Source organism: Pituophis catenifer, unplaced genomic scaffold, assembly GCF_029215685.1.
Source record: "Pituophis catenifer annectens isolate HBS135680 unplaced genomic scaffold, rPitCat1.0.hap2 SCAF_1, whole genome shotgun sequence".
NCBI classification, from domain to species: Eukaryota; Metazoa; Chordata; class Lepidosauria; order Squamata; family Colubridae; genus Pituophis; species Pituophis catenifer.
In genome coordinates this window covers 17,422,855-17,449,429 of record NW_027256881.1, presented here as the reverse complement: position 1 = coordinate 17,449,429, position 26,575 = coordinate 17,422,855, and the positions used below count along the sequence as shown (strand labels likewise).

Below are 26,575 nucleotides of genomic sequence, written 5' to 3'. Positions count from 1 at the left end.
TTAGAAAAATATACATTTAATTTAAGCATTTGTTTATTTATTTATAGTCTTCCTTTTTTTCCTGAGAGCAGAATGGGGGGCACAGGGGGGCTATAAGAGGTCCTCTGATTTTATCCCAACATCCGCCTTGTAAATTAAGTTGGGCTGAGAGAGAGGGATAGGTCAAATTTGCCAGTATGCAATGTAGTTTGTGATTACTTAACCTAAGTCTCAATTGTCCAAGCTGAATATCTTAATGTTTGTGTTATTCTTTTATTTACTTGAATTGTATCCATCACTCAGCACTTATGAAGCAGCTATGGAATGCAATGAAATCTGCAGTATGAAAAAAACAAAACAAGGAAAAAATCAAGAGTTCCAATGGGTTTTTTTTTGTCATCTTGTCTGCCCTATTGAAGTATCCTTGTATAGTCCTTTAACTATATATGTTCAAGAGTTTGTCGTTGTTGATAATACAGCTCTAGGCCATGGTCAAGCCAAAGCTAATTTTCTTGCTGTTCTAAAAATAGGAAAGTGTGGATGCTCCTCAGAATGTGTTTCCTAGAAAGCAAAAGTCTTGTTGAACATTTGTATTGCTTTGTCATTCAGTCTACCTAGCACTGCTTACTCTTAAGTTATCTGTAGTCTTAGCCTGGCATTCTCCAAAAGACCTTGTTTGCGTATGTGAACTGTTTTGTCCTTTTTGGCATCTGATTCTCCTCTCAGACATCAATTCAAAGTTCTCTAGAGGGACTTTCATGCATGCAATGGCATAAAGATTGAAAGGATTAGCCAGTGACATCACCATTGCTCTGGGGACATCCAGTTTGGGGTGCCTTTCATGACCCCGAGAGGAGCTAAAGTGAAGAATGAGAGCTTAACCTCACCACACGACAGCTCTCTGGTCTCAAACACGGGCTTGCTAACCTCCTGCCTAGCATTCCAACCACTCGAGCCATGGTTATCCTCCAAGCTTGGAAAGTTTTAAGACATGTAGACTTCAACTCCCAGAATTCCCCAGCCAGGTTGCTAGGAGTTGAAGGACACATGACTTAAAAGTTGCCAAGGCTATGAAACATTAGCATATGCCTGGTTTCCATGCAAGCAAGAACCTGTTTATGCACCAGTCCATGACCATGCTGGTCAGGGAATTCTAGTCCAGGACATCTGAGAGATGTTTACTTTGAAATGTTGTTGTGAATGGAATCATGTCTAATTTGCCAGAAGGCAGCTGGTTGTTAATAAGCTAACTGGATTTTTTTTTCCTTTCTCTTTCCTATTCTGTAAGGCTGAAGCTTGTAAATCGATTGAGTATGCCATGAAAAAGTGTCCCAATGGCATGTATGCAGAAATTAAGTATGATGGAGAACGTGTCCAAGTGCACAAAAAGGGAGATCATTTCTGCTATTTCAGCCGCAGTCTGAAGCCTGTTCTCCCTCACAAGGTTAGTGGAGTGGATGGGCTGCCTCTGGGGGAAAGTGTGGGTTCCTAGCTCTTGTGTGGACATCAAGTGTTTGGTTTAATCTTAATCTCAGCCACAGTGAAATCCGGTAGTACCGGAACTGTAGTGCTTTGTAGTTTGGTCAGGGAAAACAAGGAGTTCTAATAGTTCTAAGTGTATATTTGATTGTATTGCAAATGAAATGTTGACCTCACAGTTTCCTTGGCACTTTTGTGTTTAATTGTGGGCAGTAATTTTTTTCCCCTTAACATAAATGTGCATAACCTTTTTTTTTTTTTAACCATTGGTTTCACCTTGCTTTTTAGACTACAGTCGTCTCCCATATGGCCTTTTTATTTTTGCAACAAAAATAAAAACCGTCTCCACGAGCGAGATGGGCAGTATCAAAATCTGACGAATAAAATATAATAAAATAAAAACAAGGATTGCAAAAGAAAGAAAAAAAGAGTGTGGGGATAAAAGGAAGGAAAGCTGCATTTTTATAGCAATAGCATGAAGATCTATATACCAGCCCCCTGGCGCTTTACAGCACACTCTGGGCACAATGAAAGCATTATTTGCATCTTGCCTGCAATAATCTGGGTCCTCATTTTACTGACCTCAGAAGGATAGAAGCTGAGCTTTGTCAGGATTGAACTCCAGGCTGTGGGCAGAAGCTGCCTACAATACTGCATTTAACCACTGCTCGACCAATGGGTTTGTCCTGTTTGATCTAGTCCTTCTGGGAGTTGAAGTCCACACATTTTAAGCTCTGAGGTTGAGAAGCACTGGGCAAGCTAAATCTTTCTGTCTGCTTTTAATGCCAGTTGATAGTTCTTGGGCCAGCAGATGGGCTGAAAAGTTCACCGAACGTATTTGCTTGCTTGCATTTCATCAGGTGGCTCATTTCAAGGACTTTATCCCCAAGGCCTTTCCAGGAGGACATAGTATGATCTTGGACGCTGAGGTTCTTCTGATTGATACCAAGATAGGGAAGCCTCTGCCTTTTGGGACGCTGGGAGTGCATAAGGTACTTCAGAAGAAGGTCTCTTCCATTGCCAAAGAGATGGTGTAATTCAGTGGTTCTTAACCTTTTCTTCACCATGGACCCCCTTTAAATACCTTTTGTGGCCACGGACCATGGCCACGGGTCACCAGGACTTAACCCAAAATTTAAATCATAATATTCCTTCCACCTTTGCAAACCCCATGTGACCGCATTGCGGCCTCCCTAGGGGTCCACGGGCCACAGGTTGAGAACCATTGGTACAATTTATAGCAGACTTCTTTTATAGAGCAGGGAGTGAACAGCCTGTATTTAACAGAAATAATGCAATAATGAAAAGGTAACAGCCCTTTTTAGCTGATGGGGAGGGAATGGAGCCCAGATTTCTCCCAACATATTTCTTCAGAGAAAATTCCTTATCCCAAATTAGCAAAGACTATAGATTTATTCTAGAAAACATTGTATAGAGTAAGTAGACAGAGGGGGGGTTTTTTCCCCTTGTAATACTAGAACTGGAGTTATTTGGTTAAAAGTTAGAGATTTCTAACTGGTAAAAAGGCCAGATTTCAGCATCATAGTTTCAAAGCACAGGGAGTAGGGGTGCGGTATATTTTAAAGGGAGAAAATCGGTTTTCTCTCTTCCCAATTCAGTGACTGTTTTTATAAAAATGCAAACAAAAATAACCTGAAAAGGGGTGCACAGGAGGGCTACAAGTTATCTATCCCTAGTTTAGACTTTGTCCTTCTCCAGAATAGCGAAGTATCCTTGGTTGTTGCTGCTCACAAAATGATATCATGCAGTCAATTCCAGCTTTTTTTTTCTTTTTCTTTTTTTTCTTTTTTTGCTATCCCTTTTGCAGAAAGCTGCTTTCCAGGATGCCAATGTTTGCCTTTTTGTCTTTGACTGCATCTACTTCAATGACGTCAGTTTGATGGACAGGTGGGTCAGGGATGAAATCCAGCAGGTTCTGACAGGTTCTGGAGAACCAGTAGCGGAAATTTTGAGTAGTTCGGAGAACTAGCACATATCACCTCTGGCTGGCCCCAGAGTGGGGTGGGAATGGAGATTTTGCAACATCCTTCCCCCTGGAATGGGGTGAAAATGGAGATTTTGCAGTATCCTTCCCCTGCCATGCCCACCAAGCTACGGCCACCAAGGCACACCCACAGAACCGGTAGTAAAAAAAATTGGATTTCACCACTGAGGTGGGTGCATAATGAGTGCTAATCCTCCTCTCCAGTAAAATGTGCCCAGAAGGGCCCTCTGTAGCTAGCATTGTTTCTTGTATCGGCCTGGATCTGAGCAAAGAAGTGGTCTACACTTTTTGGTTGCCGAGAGTGGGTCTCTGCTCTGTGAAAATCTATGCTGGATTACGCGCACCCTCTTATGTTTAAACTGATTCTCCACAAAGTAGAACAGTGCTCAACAAAATATGTGCAGGATCTGTTTGACATTAGAATCATTAAAGGAACTTTGTCTCAGCCACATTTTTCTTCTGGTGATTTGCCCATTTTCTGTTTCCTTTAGGCCTCTGCGCGAGCGTCGCAAATTTCTCCACGATAACATGGTGGAAATTCCCAATCGAATTCTCTTTTCAGAGATGAAGCATGTCACGGTAGGTACCATTTTGGATGGCAAGAATGAGACTTGGAGAAGCTTAAAAATGTTCAGCGGGAAGTTCTTGAATCTTCCATACATGGGTGAGCCATTGGGTACTTAACTTTCTGTGTCTCAAAAAAAAGTTTGTGTCCTTTTCCCTATCCTGATGCCATCCATCCATCCATCCATCCATCCATTCATTCATTCATTCATTCATAAAAGTTACATATACATGTAGGCGCAGTGGTTAGAGTGCAGTACTGGATCTATCAAGGATTGATTGATTGATTGATTGATTGATTGATTGATTGATTGATTCAATTTATATGCCGCCCTTCTCCGGAGACTCAGGACGGCTTACAATGCGTTAAGCAATAGCCTTCATACTTTTGTATATACCTGCTTAGTAGGGCTTTTGGCCTCCCCTAAGCGGTATTCTTTTTTATACAAAGTCAGCTTATTGCCCCCACAATCCAGGTCCTCATTTTACCTACCTCGGAAGGATGGAAGGCTGAGTCAACCTTGAGCCTGGTGAGATTTGAACTTGCAGTAATTGCAGGCAGCTGGCAGCTAAGTGCTATTTAACAACGCTTTAGTCCGCTGCTCCACCAAAGCTCCTTTATAGTCTTTAATACTTTTTTTTATATCTTTTTTTTTGGGGGGGGGGAATATTTCTGAAGTCAAAACTGCTTTCCAGTTATGGCTTTTGAGCCGTGGTGGCGCAGTGTTTAGAGTGCAGCACTGCAGGCTACTTCTGCTGACTGCTGGCTGCCTGCAATTTGGCAGATCGAATCTCACCAGGCTCAAGGTTGACTCAGCTTTCCATCCTTCCGAGGTGGGTAAAATGAGGACCCAGATTGTTGGGGGCAATATGCTGACTCTGTAAACCGCTTAGAGAGAGCTGTAAAAGCACTATGATGTGGTATATAAGTCTAAGTGCTATTGCTATGTATATGGCTGCCCATCTCATACAATGATTCTAGATCACACACACAAAAGCAATAAAAACAGCAACCATTCCCCCACCCCCCCACCCCCAGGGCTAGTCCAGCTGTGAAGTGTTCTTTCTAGATTCCCCATCCTGGGATCCTATGTTACATATAACTGCTTTCATCTTCCAATCCATCTGGATTAATAGATAATAGTATCAAATGTAAGAAAGCAAACTTGACAAACATTCAAGAACCATCACCTAAGCAAAGAGATGAAACAATTTTGCAGTCCCAAGAAGCAAAATCATATTCAGAAGTGACTTAAACAGGCAATCTTCCCTGATTCACTGGGGTCTGAGAAGGAGGAGAAGTACAGAACAATCAAGGTTGCAAGATTCTGTTACAGCCAATTTCAATCAGGTATAGTTCTAATGTTTCTATTGAATTGATTTTCTGATCTGGCCTGAAAAAATGGAGCAGAATTAAGATAAATAGGCTTTAATGAGATGCTAACCCTTCTAACTTTACAATTTATGAAAGGCATGTGTGCCAAACATAGGTCATAAGAGGTAAAATGCCTTAGGAGGCCAGGAATTTTCAAGCAAAATGAAATAAGTGAGTTGGCTTATTATCCGAAATAAATGTGGACAACAGGCCAATTAAATCATCTGGATAAGACCTTCGGAAATGTTTAAATATCCAGTGGGGTTGCTAATCTCAGTCCTGCCTTTGCAACTTTCTCTTTTCCTTCTTTTCCAGAAAGCTTCAGACCTCGCCGACATGATCAACCGAGTCATCCGGGAAGGGCTGGAGGGATTGGTGCTGAAAGATGTGAAGGTATACAAGCTGCTGTTTTTGCCCACCCATTTATGCCAGCAGGCTACAAAGTCTGTCAAACTGAAAATAGCACTAGCACTAGTACTTAGACTTGTATACCGCTTTACAGTGCTTTACAGCCCTCTCTAAGCAATTTACAGAGTCAGCCCAACAATCTGGATCCTCATTTTACTGATCTCGGAAGGATAGAAAGTTGAGTCAACCTTGAGCCTGATGAGATTTGAACTGCCAAATTGCAGGTAGCCGGCAGTCAGCAGAAGTAGCCTGCAGTACTGCACTCTAACCACTGCGCCACCGCGGCTCAAAAGCCATAACTGGAAAGCAGTTTTGACTTCAGAAATATCTCCACACACCAAAAAAAATTGATATAAAAAAAGTATTAAAAACTATAAAGCCTTGATAGATCCGTCCTCCTGCAGCTCTCCCAGGCTCTGTTCTCACTGGCAGAGGGCTGCAGGAGGCCGTCGCAGCCAAAAACGGAGCTTACAAGGGCCACAGGCAGCCCTCCCGAGCTCTGTTTTCGCTGGCAGAGGGTTGCAGGAAGCCGTCACAGCTGAAAACAGAGCTTAAGAGCCCATTTTTGCTGGCAGAGCGCTTGGGCCACCACAGGTGCCCCCGACTCATGACATTGAGCTGGCTACACCCACCCTGGCCATGCCCATCTGAGATCAAACAGAACCCTGAGGCAGCCCTCAATAAAATCGAGTTTGACACCCCTGATCTTGACTGGTCCTCTTCAGCATTCCTTCCAAATCTCCAAATATAAAAAGCATTTAATCCCAGAATGATAAAAGAATCGATTCTGGAGATGAAACTTTCATTCTTTACCTTGACTCTATCAAGGCTGTTTCTATGGAACTCGGAGCCAGAAAAGGCTATAAAATGAATGGTGTTAAGTCACCGATTCCTTATTGCAGATAAGCAGACCTCTAGAATTGAGTAGGAAAGATGTTGAAGTCATGGTATTATGATTTTAAAGCTATCTTTGGGGGGAAAAATACATTGACAAAAATTTTCTTTTTTAAAAAGTTGAATTACCGTATTTTTCGGAGTATAAGACACTCCAGACTATAAGACACACCTAGCTTTTTTGGTGAGGAAAACAAGAAAAAGAAATCTGCCTCTGCCTCCCAGCAAATTTGCCTCGTTGCAGCAAACAGCCTGCTTTACTTTCATTTTCATTTTCAGCCTAGCTTGATTAGCACAAGAAAAAAAAAACTGCTCCCAGCAATTTACCTCCTTGCAGCAAGCAGCAGAGGCCAGTGCTAAACAGCTAAGAGCAAAACAGCTGAGAGTCAGGAGGCCGATCCAATCGACTTGTGCTAATTAGGCTGTGCTGAAGCTGAAATGAGCTGTTTCTGCTTGCTGCAAAGAGGTAAACTGCTGGGAGACAGAGGCCAAAGGGTGGAGGCCAGTGGGTGGGCGGGGCTACCTTTGGTGTATAAGACGCAACTAAATTTTCACCCCCTTTTTAGTTGGGAAAAAGGTGCATCTTATACTCCGAAAAATACGGTAGCTGCTTATGCATATCTCTCAATATATTAACCATAAGAATTATTAGATTAGGAAGAATATAAAATGGGTGGGAACTTATATTGTCATGAGAATTAGAGAAGAATTGTGCAGTTTGAGACGCCGGGATTGCAGGAACGCTCTCAAAAACCCTCCCAGAGTTCCTGTAAAAGTTGCTGCTGAATTGTAAATTTTTGTTGTGACGGATGAGGGAATCAGTCTAATTGTAATTATGAGGTCCGTGTTGAGTGTAATTTAGTTGAAATCAAGAGTTGCCCTCTGATCTGCCTTCCCCTTTACCTTTTGGAGTGTCCATACCAATTAAAGGCCACCTACGGCCCTTTATCTCCAAAGGTGGGATCTGCATTAAAGAGAGTGAGACTGGTTTCACTCTCCCTGGAATCGGTATCATTCCCATTCTGCCTTTGTCTTGGATAGAGTATTTATGAACCAGGAAAACGCCATTGGCTCAAAGTGAAGAAGGACTATCTGAATGAGGGAGCAATGGCAGACACAGCAGACCTGGTGGTTTTGGGTGCCTTCTATGGCCAGGGGAGCAAAGGTGGGTATTTCTAAAAAAATCCAAACTCTTATTCTTTCTAGTTCGCACAGACCTGCTGTAGTTCTCCGAGGTGTTAGATGGGAGCTTTGAGATGCTTCCCAAGATGTTTGAACTTGGAAAGTTCTGCATCCAGATCAATAAAGAGCAGAACTACCCGTATTTATACTGAGGCGGTGTAGTAATTGAGTCACTAACTATAGGGCTCCAGAATTTCAGATTGGAATCTCTATCCCAGTGTTTCTCAACCCTGGCAAACTTTAAGATGTGAGGACTTTAATTCCCAGAATTTTCCAGCCATCCAAGTGAGGAATTAAAGTCCCCACATCTTAAAGTTGCCAAAGTTGAAAAACACTGCTCTAGCCTATTGAAGTTGATTGGGAGTGGAACATGGGAAGTTTTACATGCAGAGCACATGATTGATTATTAAACTATGGGATGTTTCATAACAAATAGTAAGAGTCTTGTTAAGGTTATTGTTGTTGTGTTACCAACCAGCAGAGTAGATTGCACAGAGAAACGTTGCTGAGAGCAATAAGAGATAAGCAAACTGGTTTATCAAAAGCTTACTTTATAGTAGAAAAACAGTCTCATAGTCTTTAAACAAATTCCAAGTCTTTGCCAATAAATCAGTCCAGTAGTTACAGAATCTTCTTACCCAACAAACAGTAGTTGGTTAGAATAACAAATAGAATGTTTCACATTTTGTTTTCATTAGATAACAGAATCCGTATCTTGAATAATGGTCTACTATGCTCAGAATATAGCAGGCACCTCCTATGCTAGGCTTCTTGGGTCCAATTAGGTCTATAAACACTACTATAAACACTATTTTCTAAACTTGCAGTAACAACTTTGCCATCTTTCTCAATAAAGCATTTCTCATTTTTAAATGTTACTGTAAACCCAAATTGCAATAATGATTTAACAGATAATAAATTGAATTTTAACCCAGGAATATATAACATAGGTAATGGTTCATTGCTAAATGACCAACAAGCAACACCCTCTCCAGCTACCTTAACCTTCCAGCCATTTGCTAGTTTAACATGCTGGTTACTCTTCTCCATTTTAACAAAAATATTTCTATTTCTAGAAATTGATTGAGAAGCACCACTGTCAACAACCCAACAATCCTGGTTAACATCAGTGGTTGAACTGGATATAGCTAAATTACAACCCTTCTTGGGTCTAGTATTGTCCCTAACAGGCATTTTCTTATTCTTACAATACTTAGCTATATGCCCTTTAGCCCCACAAGCAAAACAACGTTTTACAAAATAGGCAGTTGAGTACATTTTTTCTTCTTCTTTTGGCTGTTGCACTCTCAACTGATCCCTTTCTTGTCTTCTTTTGGATTCTTCCAATAACCTACCGGTTATGCCAGCCAATGTCAGTTCATCTCTGGACAAAAACCTCTAACGAAGAAACATAGTCATCATAACTATCGTCCAATGAAGAAAGAATTATATAAACTTGTTGTAGTTCAGAGAAAACAAGTTCCTTTTCATGCAGCTCCTGGAAAATTCTGGTCATGGATTCCAAATGAGCCATCATATCTCCACCTTTAAGAAGATGTTGTTTAAATAATCTCTGTGTGAGATAAATATGAGCACCCACAGAGTCACGAACATATAGTTTCTTCAACTTGGTCCAACACCTAGCAGCAGACTCCTCGCCACGAATATGGACAAGCTGCTGGTCACCCAGTGTTAGTCCAATAATGCAAAGAGCTCGTTCATTGTCTCTGTTAAACTTGGCTAATTTCTTCTCATCTTCCTCATTAGCAGGATCCCATGCTGTTACATCCGGTGGATTGTTAACTATGCCCCACAGTCCTTCCCTACGCAGAAGTAGAGTACATTTTGCAGACCAGGATACATAGTTTGTTCCATCCAGCCGGGTTATCATGGAAAAATTTGCTGCTTGTTCAAGTGCCATCTTCACTTGGATTGTTTATCACAAACACAGTTTGTTCTATTCACATTACCTCTCAGTTTAGCTATTTACAATCCTAGTTAGTTATGGTTGGCTCTGGGCCCATAACCAATGTTAAGGTTATTGTTGTTGTGTTACCAACCAGCAGAGTAGATTGCACAGAGAAACGTTGCTGAGAGCAATAAGAGATAAGCAAACTGGTTTATCAAAAGCTTACTTTATAGTAGAAAAACAGTCTCATAGTCTTTAAACAAATTCCAAGTCTTTGCCAGTAAATCAGTCCAGTAGTTACAGAATCTTCTTACCCAACAAACAGTAGTTGGTTAGAATAACAAACTCACTCTGGTTCACAAACCACGATGGTTGCAGATCCATCAAACAATGATTACAGATAGCACCTCCTCTCAATGGTAGCTTATCATCACAGCTTCATCATCAACAGCAGCATCATAACAGCAACCTCTCAACAGCATATCATAGCAGCAACTGAACACGTTGCAGTACCTTGCTTAAATATTCTCACAACCAGTAATTATGTGATTACAGCATGACTCAGCATTAAAGCCACATAATACATTTTCAGATTAAAGTTACAGGATACTTATATTGCCTGGACAACATAGTTAGGCTCAAACCATATCCTAACAAGTCTGGTCCTCACTACATAAAGAACTGATTTGATTAGGAATCTGTCTCATTATAAGCCTACTTCTAACCTACTGTATTTTTCAGAGTATAAGACGCACCTTAGTTTTTGGGGAGGAAAATAAGAAAAAAACTGATTGGCAGGTGGATCGGCCTTCCAGAATATCCCCAATCAGCTGTTCCCAGAGATGAATTTTAGCAACAGGTTCCTTGATTGTGAGCTCTGTGTCTTGCTTTTTTTTCTGCCTCTGAAACTTCTGAAACTCTGTTTCAGAAAAAAGTTGTTTTCCTGCCTCTGAAAGCCTCCGAAACAGAGCTTCAGAAAAAAAAGCCTCTGAAGCTCGTTTGGGGGGCTTCTTTTCTGAAGCTTCGTTTCTGATGCTTTTTTCAGCCTCTGAAACCTCCGTTTGAGAAGCTGGGAGGGGCTACATTCTGAGTATAAGATGCACCCAGATTTTCACCCTCTTTTTTGGGGGGAAAAGGTGCAACTTATACTCCGAAAAATAAGATAATCCTGTGTGTGTTGCTCTGCTGTGGCTTTTCAGCAGCTCAGGCAGCCTTTCTCAACATTTTAACCAAGGCTCAAGAAATACCCGCAACAAAATTGTGTTAGTTGCAGTCTCTGACTGTTGTCGTGAGAAGAGATTCTAGAAGGTAAAATTAGATTTATTCCCCTTCTCCACCAGATTGCCATTTTTGTCTCTTCTCACTGCTTTAGGTGGGATGATGTCCATCTTTCTCATGGGTTGCTATGATCCCGACAGCCAGAAGTGGTGCACGGTGACCAAATGTGCTGGTGGACATGATGATGCCACACTTGCCCGGCTGCAGAAGGAATTGGACATGGTGAAAATCAGCAAGGTTTGTGTGTAAAAGGCCTTGTGGCTCACCAGATGAAAAAGCCCCCTGTGATTCTTGCTTTGCAAGGAAATAACGTTTTTGCTGCAACTTGAAACACTGAAGCTAAAACTAACTTTTTTAGCATTAAATTTCTCTCCGATTGAGTTTAATGCTAAAGATCGAGATCCAGTTTCTTTTCCTTATTTGCCCATGTACACAGATAGTACATTCAGATGATCATCCAGATCTGGGTTTTTAAAGTTCACAGAGGGACCATGCTGTTTTTCTCTATATCGCTGCATTTAAAGGAATATTAAATGCCGTTTTACTATAACTTGGTCCTAATTGATAACTCAGGTTTGTGCAAAGCGGAAAGAATAAGGAAGAGGTGCAGAAGACAGAGGGTTGCTCCTTCTCATTCCTGTTTGTTGTTATATTGAAATTGAATTATTCTTCCAATCATTTCATCTCTTTCTCTAGTATCTCAGAATAATGCTGGGTTAAGATAGGGCCTGGCCTATGATAATGTACTTACCTATACTAAGTTAAAACCTTGCAATGTTTGTATATTGTCCCTATTATAGAACTCCATGCACCATAAAGCAATTGAAATTATGAAATAATTGTCTCCCACAATCACAACTACCACCAAAGTCCTGTTGAAATAATCTTCTATTATTTGTTTTTTGTTTAGTATGTTGTCCAGGTATAGCAATTTGTAAATCATGGTCTCTGACAATCATTTTCATTGGCATCCTTCAGTCTCAAGAGACTATGGTATCGTGCTCTGGAAAGAGGTCCTAAAACAGCATCTAGTGTGACTAAAAAGACCAATTCGAGAGTGGCAATCCCTTCCACTCTGAGGGCAGATACATTCTGTCCCTTGCCCAGCCCCCAGATTTCACTGGTTCCGGGACTGCCTCTTTGCCTCAGCCTGCTGACAAGTGTCTCTTCGAATTGGAGAAGGCCATGCTGCGTCTTTAGCCTCCAAGCTGAACGATCGGAGGTCAAGCTTTCCCAGTTGTTAATGTCCATTCCCAGGGCCTTTAGGTCCCTCTTGCAGATATCCTTATATTCTCCATACAGGCGATCTTTCAGAATCCGATCATCAGCCATTCTCACGACATGCCCCAGCCAGCATAGACAATAAAAAGTTCTATTATTGTGACACTAGCAAACCATGATTATTAGACCATTATCAGTGGGCCCAGTTCCAGCACAGTGTGTGAACCCAGTTAATCAAAATCTTGATGGTGTTAGAAAGCTTGAAACTATTATTTTATTGGTCCTACCTTCTAGACTACTGAACATCCCAAAATATCTCAGTCTCAAATTTTACTGCTTCATTGTTACTGCCTCATGAAAGCCAGATATTAGTAGCTAATTTGGAAGAAAGCTAGAATAATCTTTTTTACAGACTTAAAATCACAATTGGGACCAACTTTCTGTTACTAAGCAAGGCAGTTCTTAAATGTGCCACACCTGATTTTGCCACCACAAAATGAATCACTGCAGTTGTTAAAGTGAATCCGGCTTTTCCCATTGATGGTGCTTGTCAAAAGCTGGCTGGGAAGTTTGCAAATGGTGATCACATGACCCCGGGATGTTCAACCATTGTAAATATATGCTGGTTGCCAAGCACCTAAATTTTGATCACATGACTGAGGGGATGGTGCTACAGTTGTAAGTGTAAGAACTGGATGTAAGTTGCTTTTTTTTAATTGCTGTTGTAACTTCAAACAGTCACTACATGAATGACTGTAAATCGAGGACTACTTTATTCTAATCTGAAATAACTTCAGGAATTTGCTAGGAAGTTTCTGGGATGCTTGAACACAGACTCTTGGTTCAGTTTCTCTGGAGGATGGCAGCCGTATTCAGTCTACCTTGCTCTATACTAGGTCTTTAATCTCTTTGGAATTATTCAGGTATTAAATGTTCGCTTGTGGACAGCTTCTATGTCAAAGCTTTGAAAACTGCAGTGCAATGTAATTTTCTTAGATGTTGGGGAACCATTTATTCCTTTAATCATTATTAAAGTATTTCCCATCCCATAATAATGGGCTAAATTGATGGATGCCTCTTTTTCTTCCATTGTCTAGGATCCCAGTAAAATTCCAGACTGGTTAAAGATTAATAAGAACTATTATCCGGATTTCATTGTTCCAGACCCAAAGGTAAAATGTCTCATGGGAGTGGGTGTTTCCCATGCAAAAGTTGGTTCCCTGCCACAAATCCTTCCTGGGAGAGGCACTTTTAAGCATTTTGCAGGCATTTGATGCAGCTGAATTGCTGAAATGAAATCAGCATGGATGTTATCAATCCCATGGAAGGAAATCCACTGCAGTCCAGGAAAGGACCTTTGTTCTTTCACATTTTTCCCATTATTTCATTTTATTTACAAAGCTCATCTTTTATCCAAATTATGGAGGACATTTAGAGAGCACTGTGTAACCAATACACTTCTCCAGATTTCTGAATGTGTAGGCAGAAAAATCATGGAAGAATGCTAGTAGCAGATACAAACCAATCCATTTATGAAAAGTCAGGAAAAGTGGGGATAGGAAACTGGACCTTGTAGAAGTTATTATACATTGATGTATTGTACATTCATATAGCTTATACAGCCATAGAGATTAGAAATTAAAAACAAAATAGACTGAAATTGAGCAAGTCTCACACTGTGGTATTCTGAACCAGATTCACTCTAGGCAAAAATTGCACTAAAGTCCTGCTTTTATATACTAGATTGTTGCCTTGAGATATTCAAGAAGAGACAGATAACCTTCTGTTAAGAGTATTTTACTTTGGATTTAATACCATAAATGTCCTTTTGGTACATTTAGGGTATTAGTCCAAAGGTGATTCAGTTGACTGTCCTAATGAAAAAACCTTTCTGAACTGATTAAAGCCAAATTGGATGCTTCCAAATTGATCCAATATTTTAATGGCATAAAAAGGTTTTTTTGCCAAACAAATCAATAACTTGTGTTAATTTGGTTATTAATTCGGGACTCTGCATGGATTCTTCTGATTGGCTAGATTATCTAACACAATAGCTCAAATTGATATCACACAATCCAAAACGCTCAATTTTGGGCCTGCCTCTTAAAATTAACGAAAAACATAGAAGCATGTATAGAATTGATGGTTTACTCATGGTTCTTGTAGAAGAAAATATATATGTAGATCATTGTTAAACTGTTGAGTCCTTGATGCTTTCTGAGCTTGGTTATTTGCTTGCAAACATCTCATTATCCAACTAGGTGATATCAGTGATGTTATCTAGGTGGGTAATGAAACATCTGCAAGTAAACAAGCTCAGAGAACACCAAGGACGCCACATCACTCACGGTGCTCCACACAGAACTCCATCTCTTGGTTCATTGGCGAGGAGGATTTTTTTCTCAGTCGTTACCATTTGTCTTAGGCAGCACCAGTGTGGGAGATCACAGGCGCTGAATTCTCTAAAGCAGAGGCCCACACAGCTGATGGGATCTCAATCCGCTTCCCCCGGTGTACTCGTATCCGGGATGACAAAGATTGGACTACCTCGACCACCCTCCCACAACTCAGGGTGAGTCACTTGTTTTACAGATATAGCCACCCTATATATTCTGAACATACTATACTGAGATCTGTATCTATGTGAATATCATTCTCAGCATTTCTGCATTTTGTGTGTGTGTGTGTGTGTATGTATATATATATATATATATATATATATATATATATATATATATATATATATATATACATACATACATACATACATACATACATACATACATACATACATACATACATATATATCAGTGGTGAAATGTAAAATTTGTTACTACCGGTTCTGTGGGCGTGGCTTGGTGGTGGGAATGTGACTGGGTGGGCGTGGCCAACTTTTTTTAAAAACCTTTTAAAAGCATTTTTTTTACAACCTATTTGGCCAAATAAGTTGTAAAAAAAAATGCTTTAAAAAGTAAAAGTAAAAAAAAAAAAAAAAAAGCTCTGACAATCCTAGCTGTGCCGCGCGATCGTCTACGTTTTACGTTTTAAAAGCAGGAACTAATGACACCCGGGCAGGTGAGCGGAGCTACGGGTTCTCCAAACCACTTGCCACAGTCGCTACTGGATCACCCGATCTGGTCTGAACCGGGAACATTTCACCCGATACATATATATACATATACATATATACACATACATACATACATTACATACATACATACATATCGTGTTTCCCTGAAAATAAAACCCTGTCTTACATTTTTTTTTTTTATTGAAAAAGTTTTTCGAATACAAGTTTTTCCCCCTTTTCCTCCCTTCTTCCCTAACCCCCCCTCACCACCCATCCCCCCCTGTGACTTCTTCTTCACAACAATAAACTAATTCATAATTAATTACATAATATTTTACCATACCCTTACTCACTCCTCAAAATACTGACCCTTAGCATAGTATTCTTATAACTCCGCTTTTCTCCGCTTTTCACAATCTACCCTTTTTCTCCTCCCCCAAACTTATAAAATATTATTATTATTACAACATAACCTTTACTTTTATATATATTAATTTAACATTTCAAAGCAGCCTTCTCCAAATTTAACATTTATTCAGTTCTATCCAATTCTTCCACTCCCCGAAATATATAACTTAAAAATCCTTTTTCTTAAACTAATCAATCACTAAACTAACCTATTTCAACCCAGTTTCCTGCAAGATTACCATGCACTACAATTCTAAATATAATCCACTGCCCACTCTGCTAAAATATACATATGTCTATATATACATTCCATTTTATAAAAAAAAGAAAAGACAATAACTTTAAATTTATAATTCATTTAGTATCTTCTTTGATGTCTTTCCACTAGATTATTAAATCCGTCATCCATAATAGGGTAACATAGCATCCTGGTGCAACAGTTTATTCAAAATCTTCAGTCATCTTCTGCCCCCATCAATAATGAATATCCTCATGTATATATAAAAGTAAAAACAACCACCCGAGTGACATTATAATTATATTCCATATAGTTGTAATTGTGGTTTTCATCAGGATTATAAATCCCCATCATCTTAGTGGGTAACAGCCAGATCTTCTGCATGCCCCAGCATGACTCTCTTGCCTTGTAACTCAAAATAGATATATTTATCGGTAAAAGAAATCCAAAATAGATAGTTCAAATCCAACAGTATAAGGCTCTTTCCACATCCCAAAATCACGGCATTGCAGAGATCTGCCACTTTCCTCAAGATAGTGTTAAACAATAATTCGCCTCCAATATCTTTTCACATATTCATTTATTTTTTTTAAAATCCCTGGCTTCACTGTTGCTTGGTTTAGAAACTACTATTTCTACGAGATCTGTTTCTTTTCTTTTTCTTTTGCGGGTTGCATTTCCATCCAGATTTCCTTCCTACAAGTTGTGTATCAGCTGTTCGGTTGTCATTCTGCTTTGTAGATTGATCTTGTTGGTTTTGTTTTATTATCTCATATGTCTTTTCCATCACTTGTATATCAACTAATTGATTTGCGCACTTGTCTGTAAGTTGATAGTTCATCACATTAGAATCAGATGACACTGCTCTCAAATTTATAGACAGTCCAGCTGGGGTATCCAAAGAGTCCAAAGACAGTTTATCTACCACAGCCTCTGTAATTTGATGTTTTCCCTTTATTTCCAACTCCTTTTGCTTGTCCTGTATTATGCCTAAAGATGTTAAATTTATTTTTAAAATTTTTTGATAAAATTCTTCCGCTTTTTCGACAGTATTCAGTTGGTATCTTACGCCTTGGTATCTCAATATTAAACCAACTGGGACGTCCCACCTAAATAGAATATTCCTTTTTTTTAACTCATTCACTAGAAAACCAAATTTCTTCCTCTCCATTAACATCTTGGGCGGGAGTTCCTTAAAAATCCAAATCTTTCTTCCACGAAATTGCAAAGCAGAATCATAAGAATTCTGGACAATATTATTTCTAATTTCTTTGTCTGTAAAATAAATCACCACATCTCTAGGCAATTGCCTTTGTTTTGCCAACCAGGAGTTTATTCTATAAATTCTGTCAATCCTGCAAAACACTTCATCAGGTTGAACCTTTAAAATCCCAGCCAGAATTTCAGAGGATATCTTCCTTAAATCATCTCTGTCATCTTCCTGCAAACCTCTCAGTCTAATTGCATATTCTGTAAAATTGTATTGGATCATTAAAACTTCTCTTTCAATCCTCTGTTGTACATTTGTACATTGTACATTTTCTTCATTAACAGACTTTTGATCAGCCTCCATTTTAAGTTTGTCTTCTGAACTATTATCCTGAATGTTTACCAAATCCTTTTTAATTTTTTGGATCTTGTCATCCAAATTCTCCTCAGTTTCTTTCATTTTAGAGTTAGTATTTGCTTCCAACTGAGTCATAAAGTCTGCTAAGCCTTTAGCTACTTTTAGAATCTTTCGATCCAAAAAGCCAAACTTAGATTTCACCAATTCACCAATTTCTTTGATTTCCAACTTAAATTTTTCAAGTTGCTGATTCACAATCTCATCCCTTCTTACAATCTCCTCAAGAAGAAATTCTATTATATTAAAGTCAGGTTTCTGAGACTGGAGAGTTAAAACTTGTTGATGTAATTTATTAATGGGGGAATCCCCCCCCACTGCCTGTTTGTCTAGTTTTATAAGTCTCAGTGCCATTTTTCCACGCAGACAAAATTTACTGGAAAAGAGAGAAAAAAAAAAAAACTTTTTTCCAACCAAGATCAATATCAGATCCTCAAAGAGAAGAAAAAAAAAAAAAAAAAACAGAAGTGAGAGTGAGATTTTGCCTCAGTTACAGCCAAAAATATTCATTCCGCTACTTTGTAATTGAAAACGGAAGGAGTTTCCCTTTCAGCCTCTCTTCAAGCCGCAGCAGCAATCGCCATTTTAAAAAAAAAACTTTTTTTTTCCCTTCACTTCACTTCTTAGGCAAAATAGAATAAAAAGAATACTTGCACTTCAGGATCAGAGGTCCAACTCATATCTTCTTTAATTAATTTATTTGACAGATTTACAGGCTTGCTTTTGCCCCCTAGCTCTGCGTGTAGCAGAGATTTCCCAGAGCCCGGAGCATCGGCTGGGGATACGGGGAGTCTCTTCCGCTCCCTCCCAAAAGTAAATAAAAAACTTTTGGGATTAGGCAGAGGACTCTTCCCACCCCAGCCGGCTCTTTTTTCGAGCCGCCATTCCGCTGAAAAAGGCGGCTCTTACAGGCAGTGGGTTCGACGATCCCGAAGGAGCGTCCAGCAGGGACAAGCAGCAAACCGGAAGCCCCCTGTCTTACATTTTTTGAACCCTGAAATAAGCGCTTGGCGTTATTTTCAGGGAGGTCTTATTATTTTGGGGCGCGTGGAGCTAGACAGGGCTCCTCTTGCTGTCTTACCTGATTTTCAGCACTGTCTCCCTAACCAGAGGAAATGGTGGGGACCGGCTGTGCATGCGTTTAAATATTTTCAGGGAGGGCTTATCTTCAGGGGAGGGTTTATTTCTGGGGAAGGGTTTATTATCCGGAGAGGTCTTATTTTTGGGAAAACACGGTACCCGCACACTTCATCTTTCCTCTGTGGCTTACATCTTGTCATTGAGAACTTCTCCAACCCATTATCTCAGAGTCCCTTTTGAAAAAGAATCCCCATCTCCTGAATCACTTACTTGGTCAAGATAACCATAAGATATCTTCATTTTTCAGTGGCCACGCTAAGAATAGCAATAGGTATAAGCAATAATATAGGAATGGGAAAGGAAGCATTGTTTAGTGTTCTTAGCCATGAAATGTAGGAATGGGTCTCTCGGTAGGTTTCTGGGTTCCTCATATTGGACAGACCTTTGCTCTCTACGTTGCACTGGTGAATTCTTTGAAAAGCATATGGGTGACATTGTGGGGTAATGGGATCCAGAGTTGGTGGATCAGTCTGATTCACATCTGGCCTTGTAGATCAGCTTTTGTCCAACTGTCAGTCAGGATAATTCAAACCCATCTATCTGGAAGAGGCTGGCTTGAGTGAAAGCATGTAAATTCTACTTCAAGAGAAAATAGTCAACAGTAATTAAAAAGTTAGTATGTACACACTGAGAAAAAGACAATAAATTGAAGCTTTTGATAACCCCAGAATTCTCTCATCAACATGAAGCTGGAATCTGTGCCATTTGTTGCCCAGATGTTTCATTGGAAATCATTTGCCAGTTGCCTATTGTCCTGTTTGTTCCAAAAGAATCTGAATTGTATTTTGCAGGCAGAAGTGGGAAGTTATAGAAGGACTTGCTACAAAGTGTTTCCCCCCCACCCTCTTCATGGAACTTTCTGGTTTTTGTGCAGGAGCTGTACCAATTATCTAAAGAAAAATCGGACTTCTTGGTAGTTGCAGCAGAAGAGGACAACTCCACAGCGGGCAGCAGTGGAGAAACTGAGGGCCAGCCCAAGTTGTCTTCTCCTCCGAAGGCTGCAAAACAGCATTCCAGGAAGTCCCCTGCGAAAGCCAAGAAGCCTGAAGGTGAGCAGTGAAGAAAAGGTATTAAAAAGTCTCCAGGGATCCATTTTTACTCGCCCCCCCCCCCCCCCCCCGCCAGTTAATTTCTTCTAGTAAGATTTTGTTCTGGAGAGTTTTCAGAGAGGATCATGGTTGTGAGGACCAGAATTTTTGGAATAATTGCTGTGTACCCCATGTGCACAGTGATTTCCTCCACTGTGATTTAAACACTGCAACACCTTCTTTCCAATTTAAACATGTTTTTAATGGATCCTATTTACATTGCCAGGTGCTTAGCTAATCTATTAAATCAGTTATATTTTATAACAATATAAAAGTATTGTTTTAGTACTTATTTGGTAGATATGTGGGGCTAATTACCGTTATATATTTTGGAAGCTTTAAAATGTTTTTGGGCCATTCCCTGTCTTCAGCAATGAAAATTCACTTCTCATGGGCAACTTTGATCCATTAGAAACTGAATCAAGTTCTGTTTTGATTTGTGCTACCAATTTTCAAAATGTTCTCGGGTATAATATAAAGATTAGGTTTTCCTCAGGTTGCTTTTGGTGGTCGGTGTGAGAAGGTACATACATCATTCTAGTCATTGCAGAAACAATTACCTATTACCAACTTTGAATCTTATGATGAAGCAAGCTATAAAATCAGGATGAAAAGCTTTGTTATTTTCAATTACCGTATGTTTCGGAGTATAAGACGCACCAGAGTATAAAATGCAGCTTAGTTTTTGGGGAGGAAAGGAAAAAAAATCTGCCTACTAGGTATTCATCTGGCTAGTATTCTTAGTCTGGTCAGCTTCAGCACATTAGTTTGCTGGTTTTTTTATCCCCTGCTTGAGGATAAAAAACAGCTTCTAAAGCACAGCTGAGATTGCTTCACTGCAATGAGAAAAGCAGGCAAAGCACTAAGATTGTTTCACTCGCTAGCGCCTTGTTAGGGCTGAAAAAAAGCTTTGAAAAAGCTACATTCAGAATGTAAGATGCACCCAAATTTTCAGCCTCTTTTGGGGGGGGGAGGAGTGTGTCTTATACTCCCAAAAATACGGTATAACATCAGTCAGCAGGAATGGCTGTAGAGCCTGTCTGAAGGTGTCCTCTATCTATGTTTGCATAGGCAGGATAGTTTTTCTTATATGAATCCATTGTTTTTTGCCATCTCCTTAGGATTGATGTAGAAATGTTTTTCCCCCTCATTAGCCAGCAAACTGGTAGATAAATCTCCACTGAAGAAAACTGAGGGAAAGCGAGGAGAAAAAAGAAAAGCACCCGAGATGGAAGAGGACAAAAGAAAGGTAAGAATCTCAATGTAAACAAATTAGAAAATTCTGTGAACCTCCTTGTCATCTATACTTTACATTCTAAGCTTTTTATAAGGATGGAGAACTGAATTACACGCCCCAAGTCAATGTTACTCGAGTCTGTTCCAGTTCTCAAGCATTTCATATTACAGGTAGTCTTCAACTTGCTGCCACAATTGGGATCAGAATCTCAAGTTGTTGAGCAAAACAGTCATTAAGTGAGTTGTCATGTGACCATTTTGCTCAACAACCACAATTTTGGTAGTCCCAGTCGTGATCATAAGCAGTCTCTCAGGTCGGTAAATAGAGAGTCTGAGGTAAGGAGCATGTTGGTGTCTGAGGGGATTGGAGTAGGCACTGGAAGCCTGGCACACAGAGACTTCAGGGTTCACCAGCATGTGGAAACCTTCCGTGGCTGCTCCCTTCCAGGCCCAGGGTGCCCATTATGCAATTTTAAGAAACAGCCTTCCAAATATTTATTTATTTATTATTTATTTATTTTATAAAATTTGTATGCCGCCCTATCTCCAAGGACGCAGGGCGGCTCACAACGACAGTAGACCAAGCAACTGTTAAAAACAACGAATATACATAAAAATCAAGAAAGTTTTTTTCTTAAAAAAAAATTAAAATATACTACCCCATCAGTCCAGGCCGGGGGACATAAATAGCCAGGTTTTCAATTCACGGCGGAAGGTGTGAAGGTCAGGGGCCAACCGGAGCCCCAAGGGAAGTTGATTCCAAAGGGTGGGGGCGCTCACAGAGAAGGCTCTACCCTTGGGACTCGCCAACCGACATTGTCTAGCCAACGGCACCCTGAGTAGGCCCTCTCTGTGAGAGCGCACCAGGCGATGGGAAGTTGACGCTGGTTGCAGGTAGTCCGACAAATAACCTGGGCCTAAGCCATTTTTATTCTTTTTTTAAATTTGATTTATATGCCGCCGTTCTCCGGAGACTCAGGGCGGCTTACAATGCGTTAAGCAATAGCCTTCATACTTCTGTATATTTATACAAAGCCAGCTTATTTCCCCCACAAACTGGGTCCTCAATTTACCTACCTTAGAAAGGATGGAAGGCTGAATCAACCTTGAGCCTGGTGAGATTCGAACTTACAGTAATTGCAGACAGCTGGTATTAATCACAATGCTATCAGTCTCCTGAGCCACCAGGCCCTATAAAGCCATGAAGGGCTTTATAGGTTAACTATAATTGCAAAAATAGTGCCTGCTTAAAGACTGGAGCAGGGCCACCTTGGTGGGAAGGCGGCCCTGCCTCGCATAGGCTGGATGCGCCTATCCGCAGCTGTAGAAAAACTGCAAAGCTAAGTGGGACAATTTGCACACGCTGTGGAATTGTAACCAATCAAGGCCTCCTAGATCCGGTGGGTGGGGAGCAAGCTTGGGCCTCCTGGGTGTGATGAGTTGGAGAGCAGGCCTTCAGGATTGCAGCACCTTTGCATGCATGGGTGGGCGGGTGAGATGGGGAAAGAGATAGATGGGTGAGGAGGGTTGCAGCATCCTTGCAGTCATAGTGTGGGTGCGCAGACAGCCAAGCATCTGGATTTTTATCATGGGGGAGCTGCAACAGATGTAACTTTGGGTACAAGTCCCTTCATTCAGTGTCCTTGTAATTTCAAATGGTTGCTGAACAAATGGTTGTAAATTGAGGACTTCCGTATAGTAGCCAGTCTGCATTTTGAAAGTTCTCTTTAGCTTCAGCTATTTCTTGAAGAAATATAGTCTGCACTGCAGAAATTGGAATTGTTCTAGAGGGGAGCCGGACAGTATTGTCTGATCAACATTTGGCTTCTTGTTGTTGTCAGTTGCAAAGTCGTGTCCAACCCATCACAACCCCATGGACAATATTCCTCCAGGCTTTCCTGTCCTCTACCATCCTCTGGAGTCTGTTTAAGCTCACGCCTACTGCTTCGGTTACTCCATCCAGCCACCTCATTCTCTGTCGTCCCTTTCTTCTTTTGCCCTCAATCTTTCCCAGCATTAGGCTCTTCTCCAGTGAGTCCTTCCTTCTCATTAGGTGGCCAAAGTATTTGAGTTTCATCTTCAGGATCTGGCCTTCTAAAGAGCAGTCAGAGTTGATCTCCTAGAGGATCGGTTTGATCGCCAACATTTGACTAATATAAAAGAATTGCATTTCTCCATTAAAAGATAATCTGTTGCCAATCACCCATTCAGGATATGCTGAGAACAGAGCTGAAAGTTTCCAGAAGCATCTTTTTGTCTACTTCTCCTTCCTCGTTAGAAACAATATTGAACTACATACTATCTTGGCAAGGAGATGGTTGGATTTTTCAAGGATCCTGTGCCTATTACAAAACTATGAGTTCTTCAGCACAACTATTGTTTTTCTTACAGAGAAGCTGAATTGGAGAGCTAGCGGAGAGCACTTCTCTCTTGTTCAATGGAAGGCAGTAAGGACACCAGGCCCTATTTGAGACCTCGTAACATACTCTCAAAACACCATCTCAGATTTAGCCATTAAATGACTGCAGTAAACCAGACTGTTCTACTCTTATTCACAAATTTTAAACACTTTTCACTTAAACAAAAAAAAAAAACAGCACAAAAAACCCAGTTGGTCAATTAATTTGAATTTTGGTAGCTTTGCACTCTGGTATGAGTGCATCACCTCACCCCTGTATATAGAAAAATTCTCTGGGATGTGGAAGAGAGGAAGAAAAGACACTGGATGCAACCATTTCACATTTTAACAAGCATTGAGTATAATTTGCAACATTGAGTATAATTGCCAGAAAGGTGATTTCTCCATCTGATGGGGGTTGGGGGCTGTTTATTTTTTCCCTAGTGGCTGTCACAGGTCACTAATGCATTATAAATTGGGTTCCCGCTTACCATTTCCTTGAATTTCCTTCCTCTTGAAGTAAAGCAAGGTTCTTGAATTATTCCGCTTTTTAAAATCCTAAGTAGCTACAGAACTACATTTTGTCACTAATTGCATTTACACATAAACTTCATCATCTCATTAAAATGATCTATTTTCTGGGTGCACGCAGCACATTTAACCAAATCCTCAATTTACAACCATTCGTTTAGTGACCATTTGAAGTTACAGTGGCAGTGAAAAAAAAAGTGAATTATAACTGTTTTTCACTGGACCACTGTAGCATTCCCTTAGTCATATGATCAAAATTCAGTTGCTTGGCTACTGGCATTTATTTGTGATGGTTGCAATGCCCTGCAGTCATGTGACCACTTTTTGTGACACCCCCCCCAGAAGCAAAGTCAAGAGTCATTTAACTCTGTTATTAACAACTGCAGTGATTTGCTTAACAACTGTGGGAAATAAAGTCATAAAATGGGACAAAACTCACTTAACTGGTCTTGCTTAGCCACAGAAATTTTGGGCTCAATTGTGGTCGTAAGTCAAGGAGTACCTTATAGTCTGCATTCCCACAGCATGCAAAGCAAGAATAAAGCCCTAGGTTAATTCTAACCAAGTTTAGCATTTTCAGGAAATGTAGTTGTTCCAGAATCTTCCACAGACCTGGTTAAGCATTCTTAATAGCCCCTAAATGCTGAAGTATGTTTCTCTTAATGAAAGCTGTTACCATATATTGCCACAGCCCTGTTTCCTTCTGAATTAGAATCTTTTAAAAACATAATTCTCACTGTCTGTTCATCATCTTTCTCGTGTGTTTCCTACCTCAAAACAGCAGATGCTACTGGACATATTCACTGGGGTTAAGCTTTATCTTCCCCCTTCTGTGGAGGGTTTCAGGAAACTCAAGCGTTATTTCGTAGCCTATGATGGAGACCTGGTTCAAGAGTATGATGCCACTTCAGCAACGCATGTGATGGAGAGGATGGAAGACAACCCAGCTGCTAAGTACGTCTCCCCTGAGTGGATTTGGGAATGCATCCGAAAGAGAAGACTGGTGACTCCATGCTAGATTATCTGATGTAAGCAAATGGCTCCAATGGGAAAAAATGATTAAATTTAAGAGACTCCTTAACCATTAAATGAGCACCATCTGGAATGAATCAAGTACCTAATGAAAAAATGACTGAATAGCAATCAATTTAAAATATTTCCACTGGTTTTTAATGTGTAGGTTTTTTTTTTAATGAAGAATACGAATAAAACCTTATGTGGAAGCTCCCTTCCCTAATTTTCACTCAGTGATACCACTGATGTTATCTAGTTGGGTAATGAAACATCTGCAAGAAAACAAGCTTAGACAACATCAAGGACTCCACATATCATGTGCCATAAATCATAGTATGTTGTGCAGAAATTTTGTATGTAACTTTTTAAAGATCAATTTGGCACTACATAACCACGTGTTTCTATTTCGTTTCTATTTCTCAGCCCTTCACTACTTGATAATTTATTTTATCCTTTGTGTCTGGATGTTTTTAGAGATGTTACTAGCCTGCATTTATCTCTTATGTTTTGTTTGAAGTGAAAAGCTGATTATTTTTGACAGAATGTTTAATGGATAGATGGTCTCATTACCAGATGGATTTTCAGAGTTGAACGACCATACCTGCCACATGATCCTTAATATAGTACTCTATGTCAATCTGGAATATGGTATCCAGTGGGGTACCTCAGGATTCTGTCCTGGGTCTAATGCTCAGTATTTCCATAAATGAATTGGATAAAATGACAGAAGGGATGCTTATCAAATTTGAGGTGACACAAAGCTGGAAGAGATTTCTAAATCTCAGAAAACAGCTTCAAAATTCATAAGGATACTGATAGACTTGAACGTAGGACCCTATACAACGAAGTGCAGTTCAGTGTCAAGATATATAGACTGACCAGGGGTGTCAAACTCGTGGGCTGAATGCATCATGTGCTGGTCACGCCCACCCCCGGTTTAGCGAAGGAAAAAAAGTTGTGATACAACACGTTACGTCGCAAGTTTGACACCTCTGAGATCGACCCTGGTTAATGAACCTAATCAGAATTTCCATCACTGAGCAAAGCTGCTGTTGGGTGAAATAGCATGTGACTACACCACTTGGCGATGGTAGTTCTGGCAGTTCCAGTTGTGTTTGTTAGGCAAGAACCTCACACTTCTCTTGCCATGTGCAAACTGCAGGCTCCATCCCTCAGCTTCTTCCCCAGCTGGGTTCAGTGAGCTCTGTTCTGCAGATGAGTCTCTGCTGCCCTATCAAGTTCACCTCTCCTTCAACTCCCCACCTTTCTCTGCCATCTCTGCGTTTGGCCATTCTGCACTCTGCTGCTATCTATCCTCACCATCCCCGGCTGACCTTCACTGTCTTCTTCCTTCCTCTGCTAATGTGGCAGGCTTGGCAGAGACGGCTGCTGGCCTTTTTGTGGCACCTCGTGGTGGGTAGCAGAGTGCAGGGTGCCCAAAAGGGCAGAGACGACGAAGTGGATGGAAGGAGTTAAAGCATATGTTGCCATCATAAGTGCAGCTGGGCTGCCAAGAGGCTGAATTTTGATCACA

At 40.4% G+C, this 26,575-nt stretch overlaps 1 protein-coding gene across 1 annotated transcript in view; it reads left to right on the top strand.

Annotated features, from left to right (window-relative positions):
* LIG3 (DNA ligase 3) overlaps positions 1-25,400 on the top strand; it is a 36,062-nt gene extending 10,662 nt beyond the window's left edge. Inside the window, exons 9-20 of the mRNA XM_070946147.1 lie at positions 1,268-1,423; positions 2,319-2,450; positions 3,287-3,366; positions 3,955-4,042; positions 5,718-5,795; positions 7,746-7,869; positions 11,168-11,310; positions 13,392-13,466; positions 14,720-14,866; positions 19,649-19,823; positions 21,017-21,111; positions 24,809-25,400. Of these exons, the coding sequence (XP_070802248.1) occupies positions 1,268-1,423; positions 2,319-2,450; positions 3,287-3,366; positions 3,955-4,042; positions 5,718-5,795; positions 7,746-7,869; positions 11,168-11,310; positions 13,392-13,466; positions 14,720-14,866; positions 19,649-19,823; positions 21,017-21,111; positions 24,809-25,045 (1,530 nt within the window). The 3' untranslated portion in view covers positions 25,046-25,400. The remainder of the gene's footprint in view (positions 1-1,267; positions 1,424-2,318; positions 2,451-3,286; positions 3,367-3,954; positions 4,043-5,717; positions 5,796-7,745; positions 7,870-11,167; positions 11,311-13,391; positions 13,467-14,719; positions 14,867-19,648; positions 19,824-21,016; positions 21,112-24,808) is intronic.
* Positions 25,401-26,575: the final 1,175 nt, after the last annotated feature.